Source organism: Tupaia chinensis, unplaced genomic scaffold, assembly GCF_000334495.1.
Source record: "Tupaia chinensis unplaced genomic scaffold, TupChi_1.0 Scaffold000623_1, whole genome shotgun sequence".
Classification (NCBI taxonomy): domain Eukaryota; kingdom Metazoa; phylum Chordata; class Mammalia; order Scandentia; family Tupaiidae; genus Tupaia; species Tupaia belangeri.
Window position 1 is genome coordinate 434,589 of NW_006160143.1, and position 24,331 is coordinate 458,919.

At 44.1% G+C, this 24,331-nt stretch overlaps 1 protein-coding gene across 3 annotated transcripts; it reads left to right on the forward strand.

Annotated features, from left to right (window-relative positions):
- The first annotated feature begins 3,078 nt into the window (after positions 1–3,078).
- Positions 3,079–24,331, forward strand: CD1D (CD1d molecule). 3 transcript variants are annotated; one of them, XM_006159061.3, is made up of 6 exons: positions 18,586–18,762; positions 19,034–19,300; positions 19,845–20,120; positions 20,694–20,972; positions 21,688–21,784; positions 21,882–24,331. In XM_006159061.3, exons 1-6 carry the CDS (start codon positions 18,702–18,704, stop codon positions 21,901–21,903), a joined length of 1,002 nt encoding a protein of 333 aa, XP_006159123.1. In that variant the 5' UTR covers positions 18,586–18,701; the 3' UTR covers positions 21,904–24,331. The 3 variants fall into 3 exon arrangements, with proteins under 3 accessions (XP_014447313.1, XP_014447312.1, XP_006159123.1); XM_014591827.2 differs by lacking the exons at positions 18,586–18,762; positions 21,688–21,784; positions 21,882–24,331 and adding exons at positions 3,079–3,098; positions 21,373–21,623; XM_014591826.2 differs by lacking the exons at positions 21,688–21,784; positions 21,882–24,331 and adding an exon at positions 21,373–21,622 and having other exon boundaries at positions 18,569–18,762.

Genomic DNA, 24,331 nt, shown 5'->3' on the forward strand with positions numbered 1-24,331 from the left:
CCAACCCATCCCTTCCGGTCACACCACGGAACGAGACAGAGAAGCCAAGATCTCTTCCCCACGTTGCCCTCCTCTAGTGGGAGGCTGTGTTGTCTGGTAATTCAGAACCCGACTCTGGGCTCCAGTGTCATCACTGCTCTCCTCCACTTGCATAATCTTGGGGAAGTTACTTTGCATTTTTTGCATTTTTAAGACTAGATTTCCTCATCTGCAGATTATGGCTAATAATGTGATTATGGCTACTTATGTGATCCCCAATCTTGGGATGTTTTTTCCTTCACCACCCCATCTCTTTCTGAGGAGTATGCAAGCCCTCTGGCAATGAAAAAAAAAACAAGACTTTAATACGAAATTATCTATTGAGCACCTGTGATGTGTCTGAATTTGTACTAGGCCCTGGAGGTATCGCTATAATAAAGAGGTCCTCCTCCACCGGGAACTCAGACCAGTGAGAGAGCAGCTCAGTAGACAGTGGCAGCAGTGAGAATGTGACATGGCATGCACAAGGTTGTATGATAAAACAAAAGGGCCACTTAGCTCAGGCTGAGTGCTGAGGGATGATGGCAAGAGGGAGGCTTGAGACGTGATGGATGACTTGCAATGAGCCTGGAGATGGGTGTGATTAGGTTGGGGAAACTGAAGTGTGTTACAAGAGAAGAGGGATTAAGATTCAAACATGGGGCCAGCAGATGCTGTTGTGGTTATATCGCTGGACTCCCACATGGCTGACTATGGTTCAAATCCCAAACCTGATGGCTTAAAACTCATGTTAGGTGTGTGTGCATGCGTACCCAAGAGCCAGGAGAAGAATGGAGGAGAAGGCATTGTGACATGGCCATATTCCTTGGGGGCTAATTTATCTTAATCCAGTTTCTTTTGTAAAACACTTCGGCTTCCCCAACCTGATCATTCCCATCTCCAGGCACACACACCCTGAAGCCAAAGCCTCTAAAAAAAAAGATTCAAATAAAAGTTTCCAAGGATCTAATACATGACAAGTGATTGACAACTATCATCTGGTCTCCTAATATAACCCTCATACAGGTTCTTATTTCATAAATAAAAAGCCTGAAGCTCAGAGGTATTAAACGACTTGCTTATAAAAGGAAAAGCTTGTTTTAAATTCCTACTTTCAGACTTCTTTAGTCCACAACATCTCCACTTTTTTTTTTTTTTCCGAGAGAGATTTTCACTAGAGGGTGTGTGTGCTCACTGGAGAGACAGACAGAAGGAGCCAGAAGTCACTCCCCCTGGGAGTGGGGCTGGCCATGCTGCAATCTCTTCTCTTCCATTCTCCTCTTGGGACTGTGGGCATCTACACGTGTCCAGTATGAGTTTCAAGCCTCTGGGCCTGGGATCCTAACCACGATTGGCCATGAAGGAGTCCAGTAACATATTTGTTACATCATCTGCTGGTTCTAGTATTGCCACCTCTAAAAGTCATGTAGGGAAAGCTAATCAGATGTTCTTGTCGAGTTTCTTTTTCTGTCACTATGACACACAAAACCCTGGCATTAGTGTTTGCAGGAATACCTGGCCTCCCTTTGAATATCCAAACCATTCCTTCCAGTCACACCACTGAACGAGACAGAGAAGCCAAGATCTCTTCCCCACGTTGCCCTCCTCTAGTGGGAGGCTGTGTTGTCTGGTAATTCAGAACCCGACTCTGGGCTCCAGTGTCATCACTGCTCTCCTCCACTTGCATAATCTTGGGGAAGTTACTTTGCATTTTTTGCATTTTTAAGACTAGATTTCCTCATCTGCAGATTATGGCTAATAATGTGATTATGGCTACTTATGTGATCACCATGAGAATCAAAATAAAATTGAATGTAAAATGCTTTATGTAGTGCTGGCACATAGAAATTGCCCAAGAAATACCAGCAATTATAGCATTACAGTAAGAGGCAAGTTTACTTCCCACAATTCAATTTTCAGTCATTTATGTGAACTTTGGTTGACACGTCATCTTCTCTGACGTGTACACTGTGGTTGGGGGTGCCTCATGAAGTCAGAACTGAGCAGAGGAGCAGAGAGGTCAGAACCAAGGCTCTGCTGTAGTAGCCAGGGTGAAACCCAAGGTTTGTGCTGCTGCTGGAGCTTTTAGCTCCTGGAATACCACACGCATGTTTCCATTGGTGATGTGTTTGAATGCCTGTTATCAGATGGAGAGCTGGGGAGCGTGGTGAAGGGATCCTTGGTTCTTCGGCCCAGATCTCTAAGGTGAGATATCTGTCCTGAGACACAGATAAAGCCACAGCCACAAGTATGGAAAATAAAAGTACGCTAGGGAGAGGTCCGAGTTGGCAGGTTGCCAGGTGGCAACTGCACTGGGAATGGAGTTAGGTGTTATTTTATTTGTTATTACTATTATTTTATTAAATTTTTGCCATAGGGCAAGGCAAGTGCACTCACAGGAGAGAGACAGAGAGAGAATAAAAGTGAGAAATCACCCCGCGGGGGAATGGCCATGCTGCAATTCCTTCCACGTTGCCCTCCTCTAGTGGGAGGCTGTGTTGTCTGGTAATTCAGAACCCGACTCTGGGCTCCAGTGTCATCACTGCTCTCCTCCACTTGCATAATCTTGGGGAAGTTACTTTGCATTTTTTGCATTTTTAAGACTAGATTTCCTCATCTGCAGATTATGGCTAATAATGTGATTATGGCTACTTATGTGATCACCATGAGAATCAAAATAAAATTGAATGTAAAATGCTTTATGTAGTGCTGGCACATAGAAATTGCCCAAGAAATACCAGCAATTATAGCATTACAGTAAGAGGCAAGTTTACTTCCCACAATTCAATTTTCAGTCATTTATGTGAACTTTGGTTGACACGTCATCTTCTCTGACGTGTACACTGTGGTTGGGGGTGCCTCATGAAGTCAGAACTGAGCAGAGGAGCAGAGAGGTCAGAACCAAGGCTCTGCTGTAGTAGCCAGGGTGAAACCCAAGGTTTGTGCTGCTGCTGGAGCTTTTAGCTCCTGGAATACCACACGCATGTTTCCATTGGTGATGTGTTTGAATGCCTGTTATCAGATGGAGAGCTGGGGAGCGTGGTGAAGGGATCCTTGGTTCTTCGGCCCAGATCTCTAAGGTGAGATATCTGTCCTGAGACACAGATAAAGCCACAGCCACAAGTATGGAAAATAAAAGTACGCTAGGGAGAGGTCCGAGTTGGCAGGTTGCCAGGTGGCAACTGCACTGGGAATGGAGTTAGGTGTTATTTTATTTGTTATTACTATTATTTTATTAAATTTTTGCCATAGGGCAAGGCAAGTGCACTCACAGGAGAGAGACAGAGAGAGAATAAAAGTGAGAAATCACCCCGCGGGGGAATGGCCATGCTGCAATTCCTTCTTCTCCATTCTCCTCTGGGATTTTGGCCATCTGGAGTATTTTTCAAGCCCCCAAGTCTGGGACTAGACTCCTAGAATTGGCAGGATCCAGCACCTGAACCGCCACAACACCTGCTGGCCCTAGGTGTTACTTTCATTGTGTTGCCTTGCCATGCATATTTAGGAGGGGAGATCTGTCGCTAGTGTTTATTTTTGGAACTTCTGTTGTGCTTGTGCAATTCTGCCTGGCAAGGGGAAACCTAGTGTTTGGTAGGGGGAAGTTGTACACATGCCCAGTGTGGACTTTGAAGGTGCAAGCATGCACACGGGGACAGTTTTGCTTATAGCAGTCTAGTGCCACCAGTGGAAGGTGAAATATTAGTCCAGCACTGGGGACAGTGCCTGTGCGTGCATGCACTGCTGCAGGAATAAAAGTAAGATAACTTCTCCTGTTCTTGGTCCCAGGGGTCTGGCTGCAATCCCTGACTGCAATGGGTGATATGTCAGATGCCCTTCTCACTGGTGTCTTGGTTTTCCCTACTCATACCTACCTGACTCCCTAAAACATACATTAGCCAGGAGCTGCGGAGAAGAGGAGGATGAAACCATGAAGTAAGGAAGAAGAGTGGCTTCTCTGACTCTAAGGCCTTTAAACTTGAGCTGAGCCCAGCTTCCAGAATCTCAGGATGTCCAGCTTTGCAGACAGCCTGCTGTGGGCTTCTCAGCCATGATAGTCACATGAGCTGCTGTCCTCACTATATCCTCTCTTATATATGTACACACATACTCTTGGTTCTGGCTCTCTAGAGAACCCTGACTAGTACAGAAAGGAAAAGGGAAGATTTAAAAATGGTATGTACTTTCTTTCTCTCTTTGAGATAAAAGTTGTAGATTCTGAGAAAACAGACATTAAGATGTGTTTGCTAGGCCATCAGGTGGCATGGTGAAGGTGCTGGATTCCCACATGGCTGGCTGTGATTCCAGTCCTAGTCCCAGTGGCTTGAAAATCACACCATATACACATGCCTCTGTTTTTTGGCTACTCTGTGCTTTCTTTCTTTTCAACGGTGGTTAAAGTCTCCCTGATATGTCTGAACTATACACTTAGATTTCCAGGCTACTTGAACCACATACGATGAAAGGTAAGCCCATGAGATTAGAGTTTTGTCACAGAATTGAAGAATCTCAGAACGGAAGACCCCAGTCCGTACAGTCATCTTTTCTGCAGTACATTTGACAGATGGGCATCTGGGTCCCTCTGGAGTAGAATAAGAGTCAACTGGAGCTCACACAGAATCATATGGTCCTTTATTAGACAACTCAAAGAGCAATACAATTTTCTCATTCTTGTATTGAGCTATAATGTGTCTTGTGGTAACTTGCATACACTGGAACTAATGCCACCATCTGAAACAACTGAGAAGTGAGTTCCTTTTTCTTTACAACAGACCCTCAAATATTGGCTAGACACCCACGGTCCCTTAAATCACCCTCTTTTTGATTATTTAAGGTCTTTCCCCATTTTGAATGATGTCTTCTGTACAGGATGTAATTATAAATGTTTATTTTCAATCAAGGAACTCAGGGCAAAACAATGTCAACCATTATAATGGACCATTTCTGCAACGAGGCAGAGTACAAGCACCCCAATGCATACCCCAAAGGCTGGCAAATGCTAAAGAAAATGTACTCTATAGTTTTAAACAATACAGTTAAACTGAGAGGACTCCGTCCATAACCAGTGAAAGTATTAAATTTAGATGTGTAAGAGTGAGCTGACAGAGTGGAAGCTCATTGGTGTTTTAGTCCTGGTTATGCCCAGGCACTGGAAATCATCTTAATTTTTTAAAAACGTTTTCGATCTTGATTTTTTTTTCATAACACACACACACACACACACACACACACACACACTTTAATTACATTTAGTCACTGTATATCTTTACAGCATGCAAAATGAATTTTCCAAGCATGAATACTGTATATTAGTCCAGATTTCACTAAACATATTATCATTAACAGATAATTTTCCATTTTCTGTGTTCATTAAATGTTTTGCTCCTCCCATCCCCCTTGATTCTATCTGTTTGCCCATTGCCTACCCTCTTCCCACACTATCTTTTGGATTCACATTTGTTCTCTATACTTTTATACCTCTCAGTCTTTCAGTTTCTGCCATAGTGTACAGACATTCTATATATATTAAGTGGGGACATACAATGCCTATCTTTCATAGTCTGGCTTGCTTCAGTTAGCATTAAATCTTTTATATTCATCTGTTTTCTATCAAATGCCAGGTCCTCATTGTTTTTTTTATGGTTGAGAAGTATTCCATAGTGTATATGTGCCACAGTTTTTCAATCCACTCATTTGTTCTTGGGCATTTGGGGTGATTCCATGTTCAAGCAATTGTGAATAATGTTGTAATAAACATGGCTGTACAAGTGTTTTTCTGGTTGAGTGTATTCCCATCCTTTGGGTAGATATCCAAGAGTGGAATTGCTGGATTGTATAGTAGTTCTATTTGTAGGTTTTTCAGGAATCTCCGTATTGTTCTTCACAGTGGATGTAGTAATTAACATTCCCACCAACAGTGTGGGAGAGTTCTTTTTCACCACAGCCTCTCTAGCACTTATCATTCTTTATTTTTTTAATCTTAGCTATTCTGAGTGAAACTAGATAGTATCTCATTGTGGTTTTGAAATAAGGGATATTGAGCATTTTCTCATATGCTTTTTGGCTGTTCATTTGTCTTCTCTGGAAAGTTGATCAGCTCATTTGCCCATCTTTTATTTTCTTCTTACTATTTTTGTGGAGAGATTTTTGCTATAGGACACATGTGCTCTGCAGAGAGACAGAGAGAGTCAGAAAGGAAGAAATCACCCCTCAGAGGGTAAGGTCAAGCTGCAATCCCTTCTCCTCTATTCTCCTTTTAGGATTCTGGGCATGCATGCACAGGCGACTAGCATGAGTTTTTATTTTATTTTATTTCATTTTATTTTTTTTTTAGTTTAGAGGTTTTTGCTTTAGGGCACTTGTACTCAACAGAAAGACAGAGAGAGACAGAGAGACAGAAAGTGAGAAATCACCCCCCATGGGGGATGGCTATGCTGCAATCCCCTCTCTCCATTCTTGGGTACGCATGCACATGTCCCCTACGTGAGTTTAAGCCACTGGGTATGGGACTCAAACCGCAGTCAACTATATGGCAGTCTAGTGACATAGTCATTATGCCAACTGCTGGTCCAAATGCCTAGCATGAGTTTTAACTTGCCAGGTCTGGGACTTGAACTGTGATTGACTACGTGGGAATCCAGTGACATAACTATTACACCATCTACTAGTCCCAATCTATCCATCTTTTAATTGAATTAGTTATTTTTCAGGTAAGCGGCTTGAATTCCCTGTATATTCTGGCTGTCAATCTTTTATCTGAGGCACAAATTATAAATACATTCTCCCATTCCAAGGGGTGTCTCTTCACTCTAATTATTATTTCCTTTGCTGTGCAGAAGCTTTATAGCCTGTTGTAATCCCACTTGTCTATTTTCAGGATTTTTGCCTGTGCTTTGAAGATGTCTTATTTAAGAAGTCTTTTCCTACTCTGATGTCTCCAAGAGTTTCCCTTATGTTTTCCACCAGTAGTTTCATAATTTGAGGTTTTATGTTTAGATGTTTGATCCATTTTGAGTTGATTTTGGTTAATTGTGAGAGATAAATGTTCAGTTTCATCCTTCTGAAGGTGGATATCCAGTTTTTCCAGTACCATTTGCCAAAAAGATTTTCTTTTCCTCGCTATGTTGTTTTGTGCCCTTTGTCAAAAGTGAGTTGGGACCAGCAGTTAGCGTGATGGCTATGTCGCTGAACTCCTATGTAGTCGACCACGGTTCGAGTCCCAGACCTGGTGGCTTAAACTCATGCCGGGCACATGTGCGTGCGTGCCCAAGATCCCAAGAGGAGAATGGAGGAGAAGGGATTGTGACGTGGCCATCCCCCTGGGGGGGTGATTTCTCGCTTTCTGTTTCTCTGTCTCTCTGGTGAGCACATGCGCCCTGTAGCAAAAAAACCTCTCAAAAAAAAAAAATCAGTTAACTGTATGTCTTGGGGTTATTTCTGGGTTCTATATTCAGTTCTATTGGCGTACAAGCCTGTTTTTGTGACAATACCTACATGCCTGTTTTTGTGCCAATATCATGCTAGTTTGATTATTACAGCTTTGTAATATATTTTGAAGTCAGGCAGTGAGATGCCTCTTACTTTTTTGTTTTTTAATTGCAGTTTTGCTTTGATGATATGGGGACTTCTATAATTTCAGACAAATTTTCTGATATTTTTTCTAATTCTGTGAAGAATGTCTCTGGTATTCCGATGGCAATTTCATTAAGTTTGTAAATCGATTTGAGTAGAATCGACATTTTGATGATGTTAATTCTTTCACTCCAGGAACATGGGTTGTCCTTCCACTTTTTTGTACCATTGTCAATCTAATTTTTTAGTTTGTCATAGATTTCTTTGTAGATGTCTTTTACCCTTTGGTTGGGCTTTTTCCTAGGTCTTATACTTATTGTGGCTATTGTAATTGTAAAGGGATTGCTTTTTTTAACTATCTCAGTTTCTTCCTTGTTGGTATATAGAAATGCTAAACTCAATCTTGGGTTTTCAATAGCATGTTTCACAGTAATTTTTTTAAAGTTTATTTATTTATTTCTTCCATGAATGAGACAAAAAGAGAAAGAGAGAAAGAGAGATAGCACTCTTAACAGGATCTTGACACGAGATTATACCCTCAGCTTTAGTCAGCCCCAGATCATGGGCACACACATCCCTGGAATACTCAGGGAGGTTTGTGGATGTGAACCAGCAACCTTCTTGTATGGGTCAGGCTCACAGAGCATTGCAGTCACCAACTTGTCCCTCAGGGGCTTGCTTCTAATGCCCATGAAGAGACAGAAAACTTTGCCTTGAGAAATTGGGAGGCAATACTTGAAAAAGAGGTCCCCAGCATGAAGCTGGATCCTCTAACAGGTGTGATGTCTATATCAAAAGGATGAGAAAACCCTTGCCTATTAGATGTAGAAATGTTGAGAAAACTTGCTAGGGCCTTGGGTAAAATAGAAAGAGAGAGAGAGAGATCTTAGAAAAATTAAAGCCTAGGTTTGTGATATGTGCTGATTTGGAGCCTCGATATTTTGTTGTCTGCATAGGGTATAAACCACAAACTGAGAATTAACACAAGCCAGGGTCACTGACATTCCTGGATTCTTGGCAGAAGCAAATGCAAAATATTGCTATGTGGACTTTTCCATAACCTAGGGAGGATGGGGTTCCCACAGAGGGAAATCACAAAATATTAACAAAACCCTTTATGAAGATGAAGACACAACACAAGGACAAGTTACACTGGAAAAAAGAGTCAGCAAGACAATAAGAACATTCATATCCTAAGAAGTGAAAGTAATACACCAACATAAAATAAATGCTGTAATTAGTATGCTCAAAATGTTTAACGAGTTAAAAGAAGGAAGAGAAACTATGATTAAACATAGGACAATATAATAAAAGAAGGAAGATTTGAGAAAAAGAATAGAATCCTTTAAGAAATGAGAAATTTGTTACTAATATTAAAAAAAATCAATGGACAAGTAAAATAGTAGAACAGAAATGGTTGAAGATATGGTTAATGAAATAGAAGACAGCTCTGAGAAAATTACTCAAAAATGCATTGAGTGATCAAAAGGAGGAAAGTAAAATCAAGTTAAAGAAATGTAGACGATGAGATGGCAAAGAAACCATTAAAAAGATAACAAATGACCAAAGTAAAGAAAAATATGAGGGTTCCATTTAAAGAAGTATGATCACTTCAGAGTTGGTAAACACATTTCCAGTTGGAATCATCACAAACAATGCTGCTGTGAACATTCTTGAACATGCCTCTTGGTACATACAGGTATGTGTTTGCACCTGAAGTCAGGAGTGGAATTGCTAGGCCAGATCTAGACAGATTGCTGATTGATATTCACAGTGCCTATTTAATTTTGTTTTAGAATTATTAATTTAATTTTAAAATTATTATTACTATTTAAAAAAAATTACTACAGGGCATGTGCACTTACCAGAGAGAGACAGAGAGAGAGAAAAAAAGTGAGAAAGGAAGTCGCCAGGTCTGAGACTCAGACTTCCATGTGGGTTGGCCACATGGGAGTCCAGAACCTTAGCTACCATGCCACCTGCTGGCCCCCACACAGTGCCTATTTCAGTTTACTGTGCATAGTAGAGCAATGTGTATCTATCCACTGTGGATTTACACAAGTGGTGAGGGAACCTGAATCCAATTTTTAGATTTTCTGACTCTGCTATAGGACCTTCCCACATAGTGCAAAATTCTTTTTTGTTTGACTATAGAACATGTGAAGAATAAATGCAGTTTCCACAGCTCCCTAGCCTTCTATTTTCTCTGTGAGTGGTTGCTATGCTTTTGATGTTGCCAGGTTACCATAAATATTGTATCTAGATGCAGTTTTGTTTTTATTTCCCCTTCCACCCTCCCTCACAGCATTCCCTCTCTTCTACCCTCTCTCATTTTCTCATATATATGCATACTCACTATCTACATATTTTTGAGTTGACTCTTCCCAGTGAGAAGGTTCCCGAGTGTTTTCAAGACTGAAGCTCCTTACTCCATCCCACTTTCTCTATTTTAACCTCTTCTCTGTCACTGCCCTATAAATTCAGTTGTTTACTAGGAGCAATATGAGAAAAGGCAGCACGGTAAAAAACCCCACAGTAGTCAGAATGAAGAACCTTGAGTTATAACCCTAGAGTTAATATTTCCTAGCTGGTGAAAAGTTATAAAACAATCTCTGTGTTTATTTTTTTCTGCAACAAATGTGGACTACTACTATATGCCTTCTTTCTTTTGAAAAATATTTGAGTGTCTGTCCCAAGAACTATTCTAGTGCTAAGACAGCAGTGACCAAAACCAAGAAGTTTCCTTGTTAAGTCTGTCCCAGGATTAAATAAGACAATGCCTGTAAAGGGCTTAGAATAGTTGGAGACAAAGGAAATGTACTTGGGAATGTATCTGTTTAACAAATGTTTATTGAACACCTACGAGGTTCTAGTCAGCATTGCATGTGCTGGTGATGTAATATTTAGTAAGACCAGATGCAGGAGATCAAAAAATAAACAAGCAAAATCAATGATCCAGTTAAATTCAGATAATGATATGTGTGTATAATTTACATAAATCAGTGAAAGCAAACAAACATACTTTGGAGATCGGTGGGAAATTTAATTTGAGAAACTTAAACCAAGCCAGCCAAGAGAACAGTAATGCTAGGAGTAAAAAGAGAATTAAGCAAATGGACATATGACAATAAGAACCAATCAGAATACAAACTGGAGAGATCAGAGACTTTGAAGCTAGATGACCAGTTTTCAATCAGCACCCATTACTCCTCTCCCTGTTGAGAGGAAAACAAATATTTGCTCTGCTCATGACCCTTGAGCTCCTTTTTGTTTTTTCTTTTTCATTTTTTTTTTTTTTGGAGAGATTTTCACTGTAGGGCGCGTGCGCTCGCCAGACAGACAGAGAGAGACATAGAGACAGAAGGCGACAAGTCACCTCCCAGGGGGGATGGTCACGCCGCAATCCCTTCTCCTTCATTCTCCTCTCGGGATCTTGGGCACGCACGCACACGTGCCCGGTGTGAGTTTTAAGCCACCGGGTCCGGGACACGAACCACGGTCGACTACGTGGGTGGGAGTCCAGCGACATAGCCATTACGCTAACTGCTGGTTCCCTCTTTTTCATTTTGTGGTAAGGTGCATACACTTGCTGGAGAGAGACAGAAAGAGGGAGAGAGGAAAAGAGAAAACATCCCCCATAGGGAACAGTCATACTGCAATCGCTTCTCTTCCATTTTGGGATTTGGGGCAACTTCGTATATTCACTCAGTGTGTTTGTCAAGCTGCTGGGTCTGGGACTCAAACCACACAATTGAACATATGGGATTCAGATGCCTTAACCACCATGGCACCATGCTGGCCCACTTGGACTTATTATACCTTAACTATTTCATGACAAAATATTTGTAGCAATTTTTGGTAAAATCACTTGTGATTTTTTTTCCAGAGAGAGGAAGTTTTTTGCTATAGGGCATGTGCACTCACAAGAGAGACACACAGAGAGAAATCATCCCTCAGGAGGGAGATGGCCACATTGCAATACCGTCTCCTCCATTCTTTTCCTGGGATCTTGAGCACACACACACAGGCTCCCAGTGTGAGTTTTAAGCTGCTGAGTCCAGGCCTTGAACTGTGGTTGACTATATGGGAGCCCAGCAATGTAACCATTATGCCATCTACTGGTCCCCCCCAGCATGTGTGCTCACTAGAGACAGACAGAGATAGAGAGAAAGATGGAGAGGAGAAAGCACCCTCAACGGAGAATGATCCCACTACAATTCCTTTTCTTATATCTCTCCCTCCTTTTGGGGTTTTGGTGCAAACACACCTGCACCTGGCATGTTTTACAAGCCACCGAGTCCAGGACTCCAACAAGGCAGTTAGCTATGTGGGATCAGCTGCTTTAACCACTAGGCTATGGAGATGGCCCTGTAATTCTTTGATTCTAGTCCTACTTGCATCCTATCCAAGAAATTCTTATACTCTCCTCCAGCTGTGATGACCTGGTTCTATAGACTCTTGATGTTAAAAGAAATCTTGCTTGGGCCAGCAGATGGCGTAGTGCTTAAGACTCTGGACTCCCACATGGCAGACTGTGGTTTGAGTCCCAGACCTGTTGGGTTGTTTCCTCACTTTCCCTTTCTCTCTCTCCCTCTAGTGAGCATACATGCCCAATGGCAAAATAAATAACAATAATAATAATAAACAAAAATAAATAAATGATTATTTTGCTAGATAAATAAATAAAAGAACCATGTGGTCATATCACTTAACTACCTCCTTAGAGTAGGAGGCACAATCTCAGAAAGAACCTGTCACCGGGAAAGAACCTTTTCGATAGCAAGACTAAGCCAGAATACCACAGCACAGAAGGGTAGTGATACACTCAAGACCCTAAATAAGCCCATGGTGGGTATTATGTGATCTCACTTAGAGGTGGAATCAATGATAGTCAAATTCAGGGAAGCTTCTTGTCTATGGTGGTTGCCCTCTTAAGTGTGTGTGTGGTGGAAGGAAATCTGGTGATGGTAGTCAAAGGGTACAAAGTTTCATTTACACACCGATGAATGATTCTTTTGCTATGGCATGATGAATGATACTCTTGCTATAGAAGAGGTTCTCTTCCCAACTGTGAGAAAAGTAAGCATATATGTATATATATATTTAAAAGAGATTTTTGCTATAGGGCATGTGTGCTCGCTGGAAAAACAGAGAGAGACAGAGAGACAGAAAGCAAGAAATCACCCCCACCCCCAAGGATGGCCATGCTGCAATCCCTTCTCCTCTATTCTCCTCTTAGGATCTTGGGTATGCATGCACAGGCACCTGGCGTGAGTTGAAGTCACCCAGTCCTGGACTCTAACTGTGGTAGACTACGTGGGAGTCCAGTGATGTAACCATTAAGCCATCTGCTGGCCCCAAGAAGATATATTGAATCAGAAGTTAGGAGATCAAAGTTTTAATTCTATCCCTGCATCATCAATTGTGTATTGCTTTGGAGAGTTGCTTGTTGTTCTGATTTGTTTTTCTTATTTATAAATTAAAATAGCAATCCCTATCTCTTATAGTTTTTGTATGGAGTAAACAAAATGGTATATATGAAAGTTCTTCAGAAACTAAAAATCCTTTGAAGTGAAAGAAATGATTAATTGAGGGGCATGGATCACATCCAGTCCCTGGGAAAAATGGAGGGTACTATTGCTGAACTTTACTCTCATCATGGGCTTTTTCTTTTCTTCTTTTGTTTTTGTGCCAAAAGACATATGAAAAAAAGAAAGACAAATAGAGAATAAGAGCATTCATGAGAGAGGATTCAACCTCCAGTAGGACCTGGTCAGGTGGCAATTCTTCTTCCTCTAGTTCTCCATCCAGTTAGGATTCTGGGCACATACACACCTAGTATGCTTTTCAAGCTGCCAGGTCCTGAACTTAAATCTCAGTCAGTCACTTGAGTTCCAGCTTTCTCTGCACAGAGCTTAACCACCGCACTATGGTCCTCCTCCTTTAAAAAGTAAAAATAAAAACAGCTATTGAGATGTCATTGACATATGAAAAATCATGTTTGTGTGTATCTCTCTCTCTCTACACACACACACACACACACACACACATATATATATATATATATATATATTTCATGAGAGACCAACGCACACACATACACAGAATGACAAGCACTCTCAACAGGGTCTTTATGCCACAATCCACCTCCAGCCAGAGTCAGGATCATGGTCACATTTATAAGGAGATCTTGGAGCACGAACCCAGGACCTTCCTATATGGCTTCAGCATCTGGGAGCATTGCATTACTACTGTGCCACTATGTCAGGTCAAAAATTGCATTTTGTGAATTAAAACCTAACTTAATACGTAAATAAACTGCAAAGTAAACTAAGAGTATTTTCTTGTAACAGGTCATGGCATCTCAACCAATCATAGCCGTTAATCTTTCAGCCAATCACAGGCTGCACACTGCCCAGCCATGTCCAAATAAGGCAAACCCTGAGTTGGAACCAATCAGGCTATTTCTATATAACACTTCTCTTTTTAGTCTACACAAATTGTCAGTCACATTGCTGGGTGTAGCTCTCCGAACCTTTACTGGTGCTGCCAAATTCTTGCATTCCTCCCCTCCCTAGAAAGTGTATGTGTTTGACAGGGAGAGACAGAGAAACAGAGAGAGGGAGAAAGCAACCCTGATGGAGTGTGGTGATGCCCAAATTCCTTCTCCGTCATTTCTTTATCCTCTTGGGATTTTGAGCGTGCATGCACATGCTCCCAGCCTGTTTTTCAAGTCACCAGGGCTGAGTTTGAACTACATGGTCAGCCATCTGCATTCCAGTTCCTTTAACCACTTGGCCACAGGCCTGGCTCCACGAATCATTTCTTTATTTAAATATACTCTGCTAAATTTAATTTGCCTAAAGCTTTTCTTTCAATAGTTGTAAAGTGATTACTACCATCAAGTTAATTAACATACTCCTACATAGTTATTACCTGTATATATATATATAGCTATTATTTTGTGCACGTACATGCATGTGTTTGTGTGTGCATTGAGAAAATCTAGTGTGTGATCTATCCTCTTAACAAATAGCAAGTGCAAGAGAAACTTCAAAAAGTTTATGGAATGCAATTTAGGTGCAAAAATTGTGAAATTCATGCATTTTAAAAATAATACACATTTTCCAGGGACCAGTTGGTGGCATGGTGGTTAAAGCACTGAACACTCCCACATGGCTGACCATGGTTTGAGTCCTGGACCTGGTGGCTTGCTTTCTCACTTTCTCTTTCTCTGTCTCTGTCTTTTTCTGGTTAAATTAAACTAAATGAATGAATCAATAAAATTAAATTTTAAAAAAGTAAAAAAAAATGCATTTTCCATAAACTTTCTGAAGACCCCATCCCCCATACAATATAGTATCTTCACCATCCTATACATTAGACACCCAGAATCATTTGTCATGCATAACTGAAACTTTGCACCCTTTGACTAACATCACCAGATTTCCCTTTATCCCCGGCCCCTGGCAACCACTGTCTCTAACTGAGATCACATAATACCCACCATGGGTTTATTTAGGTGCCTTGAGTATATCACCACCTTTCTGTGCTCTGGTTTTCTGGTTTAGTCTTGCTATGGAAAAGGTTCTTCCCAGGTAATATATTGTAGTGTACTCCAGGATTCAATAATTCTCTTTCCAGAAGAAAGTAGTGAATGCTGTAACAGCCAAAAAGTGTCTGATTCAGGGCTGGCCCTATAGCTTGGTGACTAGGGAGTTGGATCCCACATGGCCAATTGTGGTTTGAGTTCTGGCCCCAGGAGCTTGAGGAACATGTTGGGTGCATGTGCATGTATGACCAAAATCCTGACAGGATAGCAAAATGGAGGAGAAGGGACTGTGGCCATGCCCCATCAGAGGGTGCTTTCTTTCTCTCTCTGTCTCTCGCATGCACACATGCCAAAGGCAATCAGAACAATTAACTGACATTGCATATAGTCCGACTTAACTGACATTTGGGGAAAAAAATTGTATAACTTTAGATAACCCTAACTTCTGAAGATTATGCTGATTGGCTTTTGTTGATTTTAAAAAAGCAAAACAGGCAAGACATGGTGGTGTGCACCTGCAATCCCAATGATCTGGAAGACTGAGTTAGGGGGATGGTGAGTTTGAGGCTGGCCTGGGCAACATAGAAAGACCCTGTCTAGAAACAAAAACCAAAATAATAGTAATAATAAGAGCAATACAGTCTCATGTCTGTAAGAATGTTAGCAGCTGATAATTTTTTTAAATCTTCAAAAACATTTTATTATTTTAATTTATCTTATACATTCAATCACTGTATAACACTATAGCTTATAAAACGAATTTACCCAACATGAATACACATACACTAAATAGGATTGTCAGAAGTGTTCAAGTTTTTAAAGGGAGCTTGAAAATTTGAAAAATGCAGTCAGATTTTATACTATGATTGATATGAACATTTTTCTTCTTATTTCTATCCTCAAAACGTCCTTCCTAATGCTCTATTTGGGCAATTTTGTATCTTACTTTAATGACTTAACATCTTATTTATAACAAAAATGATTTTCAATGCTATTTCAAGGAATTTTGGAGCCGACAGTAAATGTAATAAGGCAGGCTGGGTCAGGACATGACCTTTGCACTCTCCATTTCTCCAGCTGATTGAGGAAAGAGGACCCAGAGGGAGATAGACATGTGAACATTTCTGTAATTACAGGCTCCGAAAAGTCCTAAGAGGAAAGGTGTACAAAGCCAGCTAGCATACAAGGAGTGGAGTTGAGAGCTGACCTGACTCTGCCTCTGTGCACACAATCTAGGGGGTCTGGGAAGACTTCCCTGAAAAAGTGACCTTTCAGCCTGAAATGTAAGTGAAAATAGTTAGGCCTTGGGTAGGAGTGAGGGGAGGAGAGGGAAGAGCTTTCTAATGGGAGGGAACTCTGTGCAGACACCTGGGGTAGGAAGAAGCTTTGCTTTTTAGAGAAACTGAAAGTATGTCAGCCAGGAAGTACAGAGCAAGTGTGAGACTGGAGTGTGAGATGATATTAAAAGGTAGACCAGGGCTAGACCATGCCTAATCTTGTAGACCATGCCAACGATTTCCTTTTTTTCTTTTAATTTTTAAAATTAATTGTTTATTTTATATATTATTATTTTTTAAATTTACTATGGAACACATGAACTCACCAGAGAGAGAGTGAGAAAGTGAGAAAGTGAGAAAGCAAGTTGCTAGGTCTGGGGCTCAAATTGCAGTCCAGCACCCCAACCACCTGTTGGTTTTGCCAGTGATTTTCTTCAAGTTTATTTATTTCTTTTGAAAAAGAGAAAGACAGAGAGCCACACCCAACAGGGTCTTCCTGCTGCCCCCAGACACTCACATACCCAGTGCATTCATTGTGCTAAGGGAGGTCCCAAGATGGACCCCCAGGACCCCCACGTGTGTCCAGTTGCATTACCACTGTGCCGCTGACTGACCCCCCCCACAGCAAGGATTTTGTTCTCTATTCTAAGAAAGCTTTTCCAAGAGACCAGGCCAAAGGTTAGGATGATGGTAAAAGTAGAAATGTCCAGAAGGGATATTTAAGCAAGAGTGATTTAAGCTATAAATCATGGCAAGCTGGTGGTCAACTGGGATAAGAGGAAGCCAGGAGAGGGAGGGTCAGAGTGCTGCCAAGGTTCTAATTTGCCAAAGAAAGGACCTTTTCCGTTAGGGGTCTAAGACTGGGATCTAATTTTGTCTCCACTTCCTACTTCAAGTGTGAGAGATGGGGAGCTAGCAGGTTTGCAGGTACTCGGAATCTTACTGCTGTTCTTTAAAGCAGGCTCCCATTGAAGACCGAATGATTCAGGAGCCAGAGGAGAAGGTGAGCAAGTGGACAGCAGGACAGGAGAAGGGAAAGAAGGAGAAGGAGGAGAGTCTAGCCTTGCGACTGTTTGTGCAGACGTACTCCCCCAAGAAAGGAGTGGGGCAAGACAAAGCAGAGGTGGGGAGAGGGGAAAGCCAGGCCCTGACAGGAGAGGGGCTGAGGAACACTGAGATGGAAGACTTTCAGGGGAAAGCTGTGGAGTCTTAGCCAATCTAGTCCAATTCTCCCAATGAACAGCTGAGAACATTAATTTTAATGTTTCATACATTTATTTTTTGTTCATAAGTCAGACTTCATGCGTGCTCCCCAGATAGAGACAAGAGAGACAGAGAGACAAGAGAAATGGAGAGACAAGGAGAGGGAGAAAGCCCCCTCCTCCCCAGTGGGGAATGGTCACACTGCAACCCTCCACTTCCTCTGGTCAGGAGTTTCCGATGGCAGGCAGGCTAACCCCCTGCGTTTCAGAGCCCTGAGGGCCTCGACTCAAACGGCCCTTAGCCTGTAACCCTCTGGGTCCAGCTTCCAATGTGCAGCTCTCAAATTCTGTGCTATGGGAGGCCCCCTTTGCAGTTTTAATATGGCTCGAGTCAGGCCAGCAGGTGGTCTAGAGCTTAAGGTGATGGATTCCTACATGGTCCACAGTGGTTCGAATCGCAGACCTGGCGGCTCGAAACACATTGGGTGTGTGTGTGCGTGGGTACCCCAAATCTTGAGAGAATGGAGAAGGGATTGAGGCCTGGCCACCCCCCCCATCCCCCTAGGATGACTTCTCACTTTCTATCCCGGTGAGCTCTGGCGCCTTAAAGCAAACACCTCTCTCAAAAATGTGTGTATATATGTGTGTGTGTGTGTGTGTGTGTGTGTGTGTGTGTGTGTATGTAGCTGGAGTCGTAAGTAGATAGAACTTTATGTCCTGCTTTTAAAACTTAAATCATCGCTGAAAGCTTCCCCCAAGCCGCCCTAAACTCATCTGAAACAGGAGACTGGGGCCAGCTGGCTGCAGAACGTACTCCTGGGAGCTGCCCCAGTTTGAGGATTCCTTGGACTCCAGGCAGGGCTCTTGGCGGCCGGAGTAGGTAGCGCCCAGGCAGAAGCCGCAGAACGCAGATTTGCCAGTCCTGTGGGGCTGGGTGCCGGGGCGGAGAGCCAGAGGAACCCGCCTAAAGTGACGAGAGCGGAGCCGGAGGGGGGCAGTGCACTGGGCGAGGAAAACAGGACAGAGGTTGGGGCCCCGCGCCCGGCGGCGGCGCAGCTCCGTGAGGTCGCCACCCTCGGAGACATGGCGTGCCTGCTGTTTCTGCTGCTTTGGGGGCTCCCTCAGATTTGGGGAAGTGCTGAGGGTGAGAGGGACCAGGGCGTCCTGGGGAGGCTGAGCGAGAGAGCCGTGCTGGGACTGAGGCCGCCGCACGCTGAGGCCGGGTCGAGCCCGGGGCGCAGCGGCCAGATCCTGCGGGGGAACCCGCTGCTCCCCGCGGGCGTGCGGGGTGGGGTGGAAGGGCGAGAGCGGCAGAGCGCGCAGCCACCCACTTCCCAAACCTTCTGCTGTTGGTTTTAATTCTCTTTTTTTCCCTCGCATGCTGTTTGCTCTCCCGGCCGTTCGCTACTCCCTAGTCCCGCAAAGGCATTTCCCCTTCCGCGGCCTCCAGATCTGGTCTTTCGTGAACAGCAGCTGGATGCGCACCGACGGCTTGGCGTGGCTGGGGGAGCTGCAGACCCACCGCTGGAGCAACGACTCGGACAACATCGGCTTCCTGAGGCCCTGGTCTCGGGGCACGTTCAGCCCAGAGCAGTGGGAGTCTCTGCAGCACGAGTTGCGGGTTTACCGAAGCAGCGTCTTCAGGGACGTACAGGAATTCGCCCAAATGATACACTTAGTCTGTGAGTGAGGCCTGGGACCCCCGGTAGGGACATGCGGGTGCACACAGAGCCTGACTGGGAGACTGTGGCCTCGTCTGAGGAAAGTCTCTGCTCTCTCCACCCTCTTCTGTCTTCCACTTCTGCCTGGAGATGTCCCAGCCCCTGACTCCTTAAAATACCCCGTGTGCCTGCCTGCTCCAGGTCATGTACCGCCATCTTCCTGAACTCCGAGTCTCTGGTATAACTAGTTCTTCCTCGTCCCTTCCAGGCTTTAACTCTTTCTGGTTCTATGTATTTATTTTTAGAGAGATTTTTGCTACAGGGCATGTGTGCTCACCAGAGAGACAGAGAGACAGAAAATGAGAAATCACTCCCACTCCCCCAGGGAGATGGCCACTCTACGGTCCCTTCTCCACTCTCCTCCCTGGACTTGAGGCACACACACAGCTGCACCCTGCCTGTTTCAAACAGCCAGTCCAGGCAGGCGACTATAAGGGACTCCAGCGATGGAACCATGATGCCATCTGCTGGTCCCCTTTCTGATTCTATCCATTCCTGCCCACAGACCCCATGGAGATACAGGTGGCTGCCGGCTGTGAGGTGCAACCTGGAAACGACCCACCGCACTTCCACGTAGCATATCAAGGAAGCCCTCTCCTGAGTTTCCAGGGAAACTCTTGGGTGCCAGCCCCAGAGGCTCCCTTTGGGATAAATGTGGTCATTCAAGTGCTCAACCAGGACCGAGGGACCAAAGAAATGCTACAGGAGCTTCTCAACAACACCTGCCCCCAGCTGGTCAGGGGCCTCCTTCAGGCAGGGAAGACAGACCTGGAGAAGCAAGGTCAGCCTGCTTTCCTCAGCCCTGCTCTCCGCTGTCTCAGGGCCTGTCCGGGTTTTTCTACCCAGGCTTCTTCTTCCTTTGAGCACCAGAGGAAGAGAGAGGCCCTGGAAGAGATAGAAAAGCCTAAGCTGTGAGGGTTCATTTCACAGGCATTAAGTGGGCACCTTTCGGTGAATTGAATTCATTTAATTAAATTTATTTAACTCTTGAATTAAATAAGCACTGGGGATCAAAATGGAGTCAGGCAGGTAGGATCCCTGCTTGAGGGGGAGGATGAGAAGGCAGATTAACAACCAAAGCAATGTTTGAGACATCGTGTTATAAGCTGTGTTGTAGCTGAATGCAGAGTGTATGGGAGTATGGGAGAGGGGCATTTCTAGGACATGGGAATAGGGAAGGGAAATCACAGAAGGCCCTCCTGGAGAAGGAGAAGGTGAACACGAGTGGGTGGAAGTCATGAGAGACTTCATCTCCAGGAATGGGTAGGTGGGAAGCCTGAGCCTGATAGGAGGCCTGGGACCTCTGTGCAGTGTCTACACTGTAACACCCCCCCCCTTCCCTTGTTGGATACAGTGAAGCCCCAGGCCTGGCTGTCCAGTGGCCCCAGTCCCGGGCCTGGCCGTCTGCTGCTGGTGTGCCATGTCTCAGGATTCTACCCCAAGCCCGTGTATGTGATGTGGATGCGGGGGGAGCAGGAGCAGCCGGGCACTCAGCAAGGTGACGTCCTGCCCAATGGTGATGGGACCTGGTATCTCCGAGTTACCCTGGATGTAGCAGCTGGGGAGGCAGCCGACCTGTCTTGTCGAGTGAAACACAGCAGCCTAGGAAGCCAGGACATCATCCTCAACTGGGGTGAGAAAGAACTGGGACCCTGGCTGCAAATGGGAGGAGGTGGTTCCCACACATAGAGACTGGGTAAGGATGGGCTTGACACACCCGAGATCGAAGAGTTTCAGAGATGAGCCCCAACCAGGAAGGATAGAAGGAGGGGATTCCAGACACTGAAATCCAATAAGGATGGAGGTAGGGTGTTCCATGTACGAGAAGAAAAGAGATTAAAAACCTCAGATCCAGACATAGGCCATAAATAGAGTCCCAGGAGGATTCATTCCCCTAAACAGAGCCCAGACTTGGGACTTTAGAAAGGCAGCTTAACAAAGATATCTGTGGTTTATTGAGTACTTCCTGTGTGGGATGACAACTCAAGAGACAATCAAACCCTCCTTTGAAACAGGCTATTCTCGTTGTATAGGTGAGGAAACTGCGTCTAAGACAGGGTACATGCCCAGAGGTACACAGGAAGCGGAAGAGCTGGATTTAGATTCAGGTCTGCCTCTCTGCAAAGCTGTTGTCCTTCTCCTGGGGCAACACCATCCTATGTTGAAGAGAACTAAATTTTAGATTCCCAGACCCTGAGAAAATGAGGAGTCTAAACTTATGAGAAATTGGAATAGGCACCTTAAAGGAAGGAGGAAACAGGAAACACCTGCTACCCTCCTATCTGCTGAGACCAGGGGACTTGACACAGGGAGGCCCTGTGCTGAGAGACATCTTGTTCCCAGTGCAGAAGGGAGCCATACCTCTTTGGGCTTGATCATCTTGCCAGTCGTGCTGTTCCTGTTTCTGCTTATTGGTGTTTTAGTCTTCCGGTTCAGGAGGCGCTGGTAAGTGTCCCCTTTTCATTTCCTTCTCCCCTCGATCTCTCTTCTGTCTGCTGCTCCCCTTGTCCTTAATGGCCTCTCCCTTCCTGTTCTCTTATAGCTTCTATCAGTACATCCGGTGAGTCCCGCACATCTGCCTCTCCAGAATTCAGGACTCAAGTGCCTCCTAGGATTTCATGCTGATTGCTCAGGAATTGGGGCCGAAAGGAGAGTTGCCTTGAACAAGTAGCGAACTCTTGTAAGGCAGCTGTCTTCATATCCTTTTCACATTTACCTAACAGAATTTCAGATCTTTGTCATTATATTGTACTACAATTTCGTAAGCCTGTCATTCTGTAAAAACGAGTGTAACCGCAAATTCCTTCTAGGGACAAGCAGATAAGGGCAGAGGTGTGAGTGTGTGCATGGTCTTTGAAAGCTGGAATCTGTGACAGACGGGACCCACATGAACTGTCTAAAGGAAGCAGTTGTGTCAGCTTGTTACCAAGTAGTCAGGCTCTGTTGTGGCTATAACCTGCATCTTTCAAGAAAACTAGATGAGATTTTTTGGGAAAAGTTTATTTATTTATTCCACAAGAGAGATACAGCATCCCTGACAGGGTCCTGACACTGGGAACCACACTCAGATTCTACCTGCCTGGATCATGGGCATATGTGTTCCCAGAATCCTCAGAGAGGTCTCCAGGCTTGAACTAACAACTTTTCCACGTGGGTCTGTGCTATAGTTTGGATGTCCCTGTAAAATACATGCTTTGAGACTTGATGGTATGGAAAAGGTGTTCAACTTGATCCAGTTAGGGTGTCAAAATAATGGGTCTTTTTGGAGGAGATTCGTGACTGGGTGGTTGGGGTAGGGCCCTCATGACTGAGACTGTTTCACCATCTGCTACCAAATGAGCACACAGCCGATGCTGGAGGTGTGCACGTGGAGCTGCAGGCGCTCAGAATTCAAGAGTGTGGAAACCTCGGAAGAGATTTCAGAGAATGCATTGAAAAGCTGGGGAGTTCAGGCAGAGACCTGCTGCAGGTGCAGAGCCACCACAGAGAGCACGCACGAGGGCAATGCCAGGCAATGCCAGCTGTGGGGTACGGGCGGAGAGGACCTACCAGGAGGGTTATGCCTAGCAGAGCTGCAGAGACGGGACTGCCCTCGAGATCCCAGGACCGTGGAGCCTGGTGTGCAGCACCAGCATGGAAGAACTGCAGAGATGAGACTCCAGTTGGAGAAAGCCGGAATGTGGACTGAGTCTAGCCAGGTGTGGGAGACAGATTGATGTTTTGGTGGCCAAACCCCTCTCCACGTGTCTAAGATGTGGCACATGGGGTTTCAGGATGAAATGCCGGCTCTTTTGGGTTTTGGACTTGCTTGAAGCCTGTTATTCCTTTCTTCTGGTAGAATGGAAATGTCTACCCCCCACCTTTGTCCCATCATTGTATTTGAGGAGCATGCAATTTGTATTGCCTTCCCTGGCTCCCAACTGGAGGGAATTTGCCTTGAGTCTCAGATGAAATTTCAAGTTGAGACTTTTGGGACCACTGGAATGGTTTTGTGTCATGACCTGTATGGTCAAACATGTTTTTTTGAGTGGGAGTGGTTGTGGATTAGAAATAAACATAGAAATAAATACACACAGACAAGTAAAGAAAAGGAGGGACTGGATGGAGGCAGCCCTGACCCCAAGCTGTTTCCAGTTTATTCTTTTATAGGGCAAAAAAGGGAGGATGGGGAAATGGAATTCAGAGCCATTTGTTTTCAGATGTTAATCAACTGAAGATATGAAACCTCTGACACCTTGCAGTCCTATATGAGATTTCGCTTACCTTCTTGGGCTTCCTCTGGCTAACACAGAGTTTCCTTTAAGTGACACTGCAAGGTGCCGCTACGGAGGCTAAAGAGTTTTCTTCATTAAAGCTTTCGCTAGCTTTGCAGCATCAGCAAAAGAATCATGTTTCTGTAAGTGTTTAAAGGTCACTATGGTGTTGCTCAAATCCGGCTACTCCCTGTAGTTTTGTATGGGAGAAGTCCATGAGTTTAGGGGGGGAGAAATGGAATGTTATAGTATGGAGGTCCCCCCACCAAAAAAATTTATGTGTTGGGACTAGATTACTTTATAAAGGTGTTAACTGAAAATTTGATCCAATTATGGTGTCCAGAGGTGGGACTTTGGGGAGATTAGTGGCTGGGCAGTGACAGCAGGGTGTCCTCATTGAGTGGTGGTAGGTTTTTAAGGAAAGAAAATGAGGCAGGTAGAGGCCATTTGCTCTGTCTGCTCAAGATTCAGTCTCTTGCCCTTTCATGATGCTTTTAGACTTTCTAGCCTCAGAATTGTGAATCAATCAATCTCTATTTTATTATAAATCTCCCAATCATAGTGATTCTGTTCACTACACAAAATGGACTTTGTCTCACAGAGCGTCATGTGTGTGGGCCACTGTGCAGCCCCTGTATCTGGATTTTTATGTGAACATGCCTTATTTTACAATGTTAACTCAGGGTATCACAAAATACTGTGTGGGACATTCCAAATACACACCTGTTGGTTGATAACA

Excerpts from the sequence above, each read along its gene's own strand:
- CD1D (XM_014591826.2), top strand. The coding sequence starts at position 18,702 with ATGGCGTGCCTGCTGTTTCTGCTGCTTTGGGGGCTCCCTCAGATTTGG. Across the intron at positions 18,763-19,033 it reads GATTTGGGGAAGTGCTGAGG|TCCCGCAAAGGCATTTCCCC; the intron begins GTGAGAGGGACC and ends GCTACTCCCTAG. Across the intron at positions 19,301-19,844 it reads CCAAATGATACACTTAGTCT|ACCCCATGGAGATACAGGTG; the intron begins GTGAGTGAGGCC and ends TCCTGCCCACAG.